The following is an 8,989-nucleotide window of genomic DNA, read 5'->3' as shown; positions in this document are numbered from 1 at the left end:
GGCAGACCAGCTGCTCCCTGGCCCCGTGGGGGGCAGCCACTCGGTCTGCCGCAGACATCCCGCCAACGAGTCCGGCAGGAAATGCTCCTCGGCGGCCTTGCCCGTGTGAGCACCCCGGCACTGCCACCTAACTGGGCCTGTCAGCCCCGCGCCCCCTGCGTTTCCCGGCCTGGGACAAGCCCAGAGACCAGGGTACCCCAAAATAATGCCTTGTAGGTAAGGCTGCGGCGTGCCAGGCGCCAGAGAGGATCATTTCCTAGAACAGCCGAGTCAGTTATCTAATCCACCACCAATGCGCTGGCCCCTGTCTTCCCCAAGTCCATCGTGGCCAGGTAGAGGGGCCTGCCCTTGTGGGGTGTTTGGGGGGATGAGCCGAGGGGAGGAGCTGTGCAAACCCCCCATTTTTGTCTTAAAATAAGAAAGCAAGTGCTCCACATGCTGATGGGACAGGCAGGCGGCCCAGGGGCTCCAGCGGTTGCCGTCAAGAAGGACGGTTCCCTGTTTCCGAAGGAGGAATCTCCTCTCCAATACCTCCTGGCCCACCCCCCTACCAGAGTGTGTGTGTGTGTGGGGGGGGTCAGTTTGCTGCTCCGGCCCTGGCTGGAAGTGGAGGGGAGGGGGGTCCTCCTCAGCTTCTCACTACTGATGAGGCCCAGGGCCACCCTGCGTTTTGGGGCCCCCTCCCCTATGCACCAGGCAGTGTCTCTCCCACCCCCGAGGCTGCAGACATGAAGAAAGAGGGACCAAAGCCGGCTCCAACATCAAATACATCTTTAATAGGGCTTGGGCAGAGCTGGGGAAGGCCCGGGGCTCAGACAGAGGCTGCTCCTCCACCAGACAGATTTCTCTGGCCCCCGGGGCTCCTGAGCAGACTCCTCCCTTCCCAACAAAGGACCACAGGCTGAGATCAAACCATTTATTGTCATCCGCCTCAGAGCCAGGCCTATCCTGGCGGCCGGGCCCCTCGGGCCCCCAGGCCTCGGCCCCGCCGCCATCTCCCTGGCCCTGGGCGCTGCTACGAGGTCTCCATCTTGTACCCGTGCTTCTCCAGCTCAGCTCTGGGTAAAAACCAAAAGGACATCATCAGTCACACACCGGGGACCGGGCCCAAACCCCCAGGCGGAGGGAGATGCCACAGAGCGCTGGGGCCCCACGGGCTCCCCATGGGCTCCTCCACAGGCAACCGCGGCAAGTGAGCGGATGTGGGCGCCAACGTGGGCTTGGGCCCTGCTCATGACGTGGCCTCCGACGGGAGGAGCCCTCAGATCGGGGAAGGCTCCCAAGCTGCACCCCCCCCTCCCCCGAGTCCAGTTAGGACAGAGAAAAAGGGAATCTTTCCTTTGTGGAGAGGAGAGGGGAGGGAGGAAAAGGAAATGGATGGAGAGCAGGAAGCCCCGAGCGCGAGGAAGCCCCCACGCCCCGGCCAGACCCGAGGCCCACCCGCTGGGAGAGGCTGCCCATGTTCCCTGGCCTGGTCACAAACCCCGGGCTGTCACAGCACCGGTATCAGGACACGGGGGAAAGAGGCCCCTGAATTCCTCGGGACCACAGTGTCGGGCGACTCGGGCTCAGCCAGCGGCAGTGACTGCCAGGAGGGCGGCAGCTGCTCACTGGGCAGCTACCACGTGCCGGGCCAAGAGCGCAACACTGAACCCAACTCTATGGGGTCAGGGCAGCTCAGCTGCCCCCCCACCTTCCCCTTGAAGAGCCCCGGGACCCTGGGATTTCCGGGTGCTCCAGAAGCCGCCAGCATGCCCCGAGGCCTGAGGACATGGTGGGCCGGGGCGACAGAAGCCTCCCAGGGAGCAGGAGCCTGACGAGAGCCAGGGCTTGGGCCACCTTTGATCTGGGGAGACCCACTCTCAGTGTGCTGCGGCTGACCCCGAGCCCCCGAATTACCGAAGCTGGTTGGAGAAGTCGTCCTCCACGTTGTCATCGTCCCAATTATCTTCCCAAACGTGCGCGTCCTCATCCTCGTCCAAGCCGGCCCAGTCTGAAAAGAGAACCGGGTGAGGGTCGGGAGCCGCCAGCCCCGAGTCACGCAGGCGGAGCGCGTGGCCCCCACCCCAGCCCCAGCGCCCCCCAGGAAGTCCCCGGGCTCTCCTCGCCCGCTGGCCCAGAAGAGCCGCCACGGCAGGGACCCGAAGAACGGGGGGAGCACAGACAAGAGAGGGGAGCCGCGGCTGCTCGGCTGTCTAGAGGACCACCAGCACTCTTGGGAAGCAGGTGCATGCCTGTGCCACTTTACAGATGGGGGCACTAAGGCCCAGCCTGGGGTCCCACGGTCCGTGAACGTTATCCCAACCCCAAGCTGACTGGGCTCGAACTAACCCAACCTGGATTCTCCACCACAGAGGACTCTGGAGGAAGGGGTGGCCACGCTGCGCCAGGGACCACCAGCCACGCTGGGAGGCCTTGGGCACTGGCCAAGCAGAGCCCAGGAAGGAGGTGGAGGAGGGCACTACCGGACTGCGGCAGAACCCAGGCTGAGAGCAGGTGCTGCCCACCCACTGGGGCAACAGCCGGGGGGGAGGAGGGGGCAGGAAATGCGGCCTGAGCCTCCCTGAGGGTGGGAGAGCCTCCCAGATCTGCTCCTGATGCCCGCGGGAAGAGGAGCCCTGCGGTCTCCACTGTCTGAAGGAGCCTCGGGCCCCTTCCCCACACAGAGCTCCTCTGCCCGTCCGACTTCCTCCTCGCTCTCTCCCTCAGCCTGGATCGGAACGCGCTGCCTGAGTTTACTCAACTTTTTTCTATCTTAAAAAGGAGACCGGAGGGATCCGAGGGAAAACGCACCTAACATATGGACAAAAGCAGGCAGTGAAAAGCCATTTAAAAAATAAACTACACATAAAACTTAACTCAGGACAGACCCGGCCACATGGCTGCGGCCTCCGCCAGGTCCCGGAGCCCTTTCAAGTGCTTCACGGTTCCTGAGGTAGAAGGGTTCCCCACTAAGCTACGAATCAAAGCGCGGCCGTGCTACCGGCGGGAAGTCGGAGCCGGGAGCCTGACTGACAGGCGGAGAAAAGCCCCGGGGACTGCTTCCTGCCCGCTACGAGTCTCCGCCGCGGGCCTGGGCCCCGGTGCCAGGCCGTGAAGCCGGGCCCAGCGCCCTCACGAGGCCGAGCCGACTCCTTCCTAGCCCGGGCAGAGCCGGAGCTGCCAGGCCAGCTCTCTGTCAGCGACTCCGGGCCTTCGCCCGGACCGAGATCCCCATCTGTTTACCATTAGACTCCCCAAACTTCCTGGCCCCGCGCAGACCTCCCCCAGAGGCTGCCCCCCGCGGGGCCTCCGTCCCACAGTAGGGAAGACAGACAAACAAAAACGAAGCCCAAGCTTCCAACTCCGCTCCCGGCGGGGCTCAGGCCGCCCTTCCGGACCCCTCCCGCCTCCTCCTCCGGGCGGCCGCTTCTAGCACAGGAGGACCAGGGAGAGCTGCCCTCCACAGGCGGCCTGGCCCAGCCGGGGCGTCCCGGGCACGCTGTCCCCGCGCTCATCTGCCCCGTCTCCGCTGTCCCTCTGTCCGTCCCGCTCTGTCCCTCTGTCCAGGGGGGGGCATCTGTCATCTGTCCCGCTCTGTCCCTCTGTGGGCATCTGTCCCTCTGTCCGTCCCACTCTGTCCCTCTGTCTGTCCCGCTCTGTCCCTCTGTCCGGGGGGGGCATCTGTCCCGCTCTGTCCCTCTGTCCGGGGGGGGCATCTGTCCCGCTCTGTCCCTCTGTCCGGGGCATCTGTCCCTCTGTCCCTCTGTAGGCATCTGTCCCTCTTCTGTCCCTCTCCCTCTATCCTCCCTCTGTCCCTCTATCTTCCGCTCTGTCCCTCTGTCAGAGCATCTTCCCTCTTCCCCTCTGTCCGACATCTGTCCCCTATCCCTCTGTCTAGAAGGCATCTGTCCCCTCTGTCCCTCTGTCAAGAGGCATCTGTCCCCTCTGTCCCTCTGTCAGAGGCATCTGTCCCCTCTGTCCCTTGGCATCTGTCCCTCTGTCTGTCCGCTCTTCCCTCTTCCGTCCCTCTTCCCTCTTCTTCCCTCTGTCCCTCTTCCGAGAACATCTTCCCTCTTCCCTCTTCCGAAGGCATCTGTCCCTCTGTCCCTCTGTCTAGAGGCATCTGTCCCCTCTTCCCTCTTCCGAAGGCATCTGTCCCGCTCTGTCCCTCTGTGGGCATCTGTCCCTCTGTCTGTCCCGCTCTGTCCCTCTGTCCGTCCCACTCTGTCCCTCTTCTTCCCTCTGTCCCTCTATCCTCCCTCTGTCCCTCTATCCGTCCGCTCTGTCCCTCTATCCTCCCTCTTCCCTCTTCTTCCCACTCTGTCCCTCTTCCGAAACATCTATCCACTCTGTCCCTCTTCCAAGCATCTATCCCCTCTGTCCCTCTATCCGAACATCTTCCCTTCTTCCCTCTATCCGAACATCTGTCCCTCTTCCCTCTTCCGAAACATCTATCCCCTCTGTCCCTCTATCCAGAGAGCATCTGTCCCCTCTGTCCCTCTATCCGGAGCATCTGTCCCCTCTTCCCTCTGTCTGGGAACATCTGTCCCCTCTTCCCTCTATCCAGAAAACATCTGTCCCTTTCCCCTCTTCTAGAGGCATCTGTCCCTCTGTCCCTCTATCCGAGAGCATCTGTCCCCTCTGTCCCCTCTATCTAGAGGCATCTTCCCCTCTGTCCCTCTTCCGAACATCTGTCCCTTTCTGTCCCTCTTGTCTAGAACATCTGTCCCTCTGTCCCTCTGTCGAAACATCTGTCCCCCTGTCCCCTCTTCCAGAACATCTGTCCCGCTCTGTCCCTCTGTCCAGAACATCTGTCCCCTCATCCCTCTATCTAGAAGCATCTGTCCCGCTCTTCCCTCTTCGGGCATCTTCCCTCTGTCCCTCTTCCAGAACATCATCCCCTCTGTCCCTCTGTCCGGGGGGGCATCTGTCCCGCTCTGTCCCTCTGTGGGCATCTGTCCCTCTGTCCGTCCCGCTCTGCCCCTCTGTCTGTCCCTCTGCCCGCGGGGGCCACCACTGCCACAGACATCAGACTCAAGGGGCTTTGTGAAAAGCCCCTCCAACTACCGGCCGGGGCTCCCCCTGGGACAGGGCCCCGCCCCCCCTCCTCCGGCAGGAGCGCCCGACAGGGGCCAGGTCAGTAACGGCAGCGCGCCTGCGGGGGGGGGGGGGGGGGGGCACTCTGTACGCCGGCCCCCTTGTGCGCCTGCGCCGGGACAGAGACGCTCGGGCCCCTGGCTGACACCTTCGGGGCGCAGTGACCGCCGCTCCGGGACCGCGGGACTTCTGGTCAGTCTTTTACAGTGACCGACAGGAAGACCCGCCTCCACCCCCGCCAACAGTCCCGGCCTGGGTCCGGCTGTGAGTCACCGCCCTTCCCCCAGAAGTGTCACAGGTGGGAAACCGAGGCCGCCCAGGCCCCGCCCCTCAGTGGCCCAGGGTGACTTACGGCCCCGCCCAGGGCTCGGCCGGGGAGCGCGGAGCCCGCCCCCTCCCTCCCTCCCTCCGGGGTTAGCCCCCCCAGGGAGTCACCCCGGGCCCCCACGTGCCCGCGGATCATCCCCCCCCCTTCCCCGCCCCCTTCCCCGCCCCCTTCCCCGCCCCCGTCAGGTGCCCCTGAGCCCGCGGGTCAGGCCCCGCCCCTCCCGCCCCGGCCGAGGCCTCCCCCATAAGCCCCCCTGCCGGCGCCCCGCCGCATACAGCAGGCGCCTAATCCGTGGCGAAGAAGAGCAGGGTCCGCACAGGCCCACGGAGCGGATCGCCCCGCGGGGCGGGCGCGTGGCGGGGGTCAGGGGTCAGAGCCGGCCCTCTCACCTTCGGCCGGGAATTCCTCGAACTCGTCGTCCTCCTCCAGGAGCCCCAGATCCACCGGCTGCTTCTTTTCCGACATGGTGGCCACCTCCGCTGCCGCCGCCGCCGCCACGGCCACTGCGCCTGCGCCGCGCGTTGCAGGCCGGGAGCGGAAGGCGGAGCTTCCTCGGGGACGCGGCGACACTGCGCAGGTGCACGCACGAGCCGCCTGCGCGAAGAACGCGAGGCGAGGGCAGGGTCCCAGCGGGTGGAAGGAGAGCGAAACGCCTTCCCGGCGTCCCTGGCGCGGGCCGCCCGGGCCTCAGGGAGAACGCGCCGCGTGTGACGTCATGCCGTGATTGCCGTTTAGGCCGGGCGGCGGCTCCTGTAAAGCGGCGCTTGGCGGCGCGCGTGCGCATGCGTAGTTCAGCCCCACTTCTCCGCCTCCGGGAAGCCCGCTCTGATTGTCCCGGCGTGAGCGCTCTTTGGGGGCCGGGCCGCGTCCCGCCGGCTCTGGGCGGAGGTCAGGGAAGCGCCTCCCACGCTCCGTCAGTGCCCCGTTCCCCGGGGGAGCTGAGGCACAGAGACGGGGAGCGACGTCCCGGGGCCCCCGCGGGGCGGGGCCGGGGCTGGGCTGGGGCCCGCGTTCGGGGCGTTCGGGGCGTTCGGGGCGCCCGGCGTCCCGGGGAACCCGCGGCGGCTGTTACAAAGTAGCAGTCGCTGGTTACAAAGTAACTCGGGTGGGTTTCAGAGTAACCGGCAGCGCCCGCGCCCTGCCCCCCCCCCCCCGGGCCCCCCAGGATCTGACGGGAGGGGGAGGGGGGCCCTCTCCCACACGGGGGCCACTCCTAGCCCCCGAAACTCGCTCCCCACGCGCTTGTGCCCAAGGAAGCAGGCAGAGGAAGCCCAGAAAGGGGCGCTTCCTGGAGTGAGTGGGGGCGCCCTGCCCCCTCCTGGGCCCCCCCCCGGCCCCCCAGGATCTGACGGGAGGGGGAGGGGCTCTTGGAGAGGAGGGCACGGACCCCTGGGCCCTCTCCCACACGGGGGCCACTCCTAGCCCCCGAAACTCGCTCATTGCCACGATTGAAACTGTCTTTTGACTCTTCATTTTTGACATCCTCAAACTGCCTGGACATCTCTTCTGTAACCCAAAGTCTTCGTTTCCCTGAAAAAACACCAGTGGACACAAAGGGAGGGCGATTGAGCTGATTGTCGCAGTTGGGGTTCAGAATTGTTCTCTAAAGGGGCTCCCCAGAGGGGCTGCTCCCCGAGCTGCTTCGGGGTTGTAGGGGAGCCGGAAGTTGTGCTAAGTTGTGCTCCTCCAGGTGCAGAAGCTGAGGGAGTGGAAGAAAGGAGCTTTCTGCTCCCCTCCCCAGGAGGAGGGGCAGCCTCAGGCTTACAGCGTTCACGTTCCCAGCCAGCAAGCAGCCCAGAGACAGCCTGGGCAGTGAGAGGCAGTGACAGTGACAAGCTGCCTCCCTCCAGAACACATGCATACACATGAGTGCGTCACAGAACTGTGGTACGTACACAGAAGGACTTGCCAATGAGTCTTAGTGATCCCTGGCCTGCTGCCACTTCCAGGGCGCTGGCTTATCTCCCAGTCTGGTTCCTCCTTGCACGAGGTGTTGGTTTCCCCCCCCCCACCCCCCAGTGTGTGGGACCCTGCTCCTGAGGGGCTCCCTGCTGTCTGGGTCACATGTGCAGAAGAGGAGGTACCTGAGCCCATCACCGGAGGGTGGGTGGTCCTCCTGGCCTATAAGTCACCAGGGGCAGACAAAGCACAAGAAGACTTGAATTCAGATGTGGCAGCTGGCAGTTATTAGCTGTGTGGCTCTGAAACTTTTGATGTTCTTCAATCCTTTAAGTCATATGCTACTCTTTGGGAGCCCATTTGCAGTCTTCTTGGCAAAGACACTGGAGTGGTTTGCCTTTTCCTTCTTCAGCTCATTTTACAGATGAGGAAACTGAGGCAAACAAGAGTAAAATGGCTTACCCAGGGTCACCCAGGTAGGAAGTGTTTGAGGTCAAATTTGAACTCGGGTCCTCCTGCCTCCAGGCCCAGTACAAGTACTGCGTACCAGCAATGGTACCTCCCTGCTGCCCTCTGACCCTCTCTCTAGCAAGTCATTGAACATCTGGCAGCACAGTTTCCTCATCTTTAAAATGGGTGTAGTGACAGTATCTACTCCCCAGGATTGTTGAGAAGATCAAATGAGATCAGTTTTGTAAAGCTTTGCAAACTGCCCCCTTACAAGTCTGCTTTCTACTAGGCCTCAAACTCAAGACACCCATTGGGAGAAACAATACACACACACATCAAATGTGCAGAAGCTTTGGGGACTCTGAAGAGAAGGAAACGGGCAAACCTGAACATGTACAGGGGCCTGGAAGGAGTTGTCCAGGAGGAACTCGAGCCTGGGCCATAGAATACTGGCCTTGGCAACAGGAAGCAGGAACCAAAGACCAGGAGCCTGCTAATTTCCAAAAAAAAAAAAAACGAAGACAGTTTCCACGTAAAAGCCCTTGACTTTTGTTTCTCAAACCCCAATCCCAGCTCGGTGATGTTGCCATTATTTTTTTATTTTAGCTCCCATCAGGATGATGAGCAAGAAGACCGTTCTAGAAGGATCTAGGGCCCTGCCATTTTTTATCCCCATTTAACTTTCACAATTTGCAAATGGACACATAAATCTGAGGACTTTGGTAGTTTTTCCCATTGCCCAGCCTGCCCTGAGTACTTGGACTTCATCTGTATACCACTAATAGAGCAACTCAACAAAAGGAAGCACCCGGAGGTATTTCTTTATTGCTTTAATGCACCACTGATACCTATCTTATCCCCTCATTCTTTTTTAAAATTAGACTTCCCTCTCCTCACTGTCTCCCCCCCCAAACAAAACGTGTGAAACGAATTCATGTATTGGTCCTGTCCCCAAATACGGCACTTAGCCCATCGGGACTCTGATTCCCACCTCTCCAGAGGTGGACTGTGCATTTCACCCTGGACCTTTGGTCATTGTTGGAGGATACTGGGTTCTTAAAACCTTTGAGGTCACTTGTTTTCACACTGTTACTGTGGTGGTGCTGTGTTATTCTCTTGGTTCTGACCACTTCCCTCTGCATCAGTTCCGAGAGGTCTTCCAAAATTTCTCTGAAAATCATCTCCCACATCATTTTTTAGAGCACAACGATATTCAAATGATCACGTTGCTAA

At 61.9% G+C, this 8,989-nt stretch overlaps 1 protein-coding gene across 1 annotated transcript; it reads right to left on the bottom strand.

Annotated features, from left to right (window-relative positions):
• Positions 1–754: 754 nt before the first annotated feature.
• Positions 755–5,940, bottom strand: SEM1 (SEM1 26S proteasome complex subunit). The gene is made up of 3 exons (XM_031940762.1): positions 5,797–5,940; positions 1,900–1,993; positions 755–1,058 (listed from the first exon to the last, which is right to left on the bottom strand). Exons 1-3 carry the CDS (start codon positions 5,870–5,872, stop codon positions 1,016–1,018), a joined length of 213 nt encoding a protein of 70 aa, XP_031796622.1. The 5' UTR covers positions 5,873–5,940; the 3' UTR covers positions 755–1,015.
• Between the last annotated feature and the right edge of the window lie 3,049 nt (positions 5,941–8,989).

The sequence above is a fragment of the Sarcophilus harrisii genome, chromosome 5 (genome assembly GCF_902635505.1).
Source record: "Sarcophilus harrisii chromosome 5, mSarHar1.11, whole genome shotgun sequence".
NCBI lineage: Eukaryota > Metazoa > Chordata > Mammalia > Dasyuromorphia > Dasyuridae > Sarcophilus > Sarcophilus harrisii.
This window is presented reverse-complemented; position numbering and strand designations above follow the sequence as displayed.

Excerpts from the sequence above, each read along its gene's own strand:
- SEM1 (XM_031940762.1), bottom strand. The coding sequence starts at position 5,872 with ATGTCGGAAAAGAAGCAGCCGGTGGATCTGGGGCTCCTGGAGGAGGAC. Across the intron at positions 1,994-5,796 it reads CGAGGAATTCCCGGCCGAAG|ACTGGGCCGGCTTGGACGAG; the intron begins GTGAGAGGGCCG and ends TTCTCTTTTCAG. Across the intron at positions 1,059-1,899 it reads GACTTCTCCAACCAGCTTCG|AGCTGAGCTGGAGAAGCACG; the intron begins GTAATTCGGGGG and ends GTTTTTACCCAG.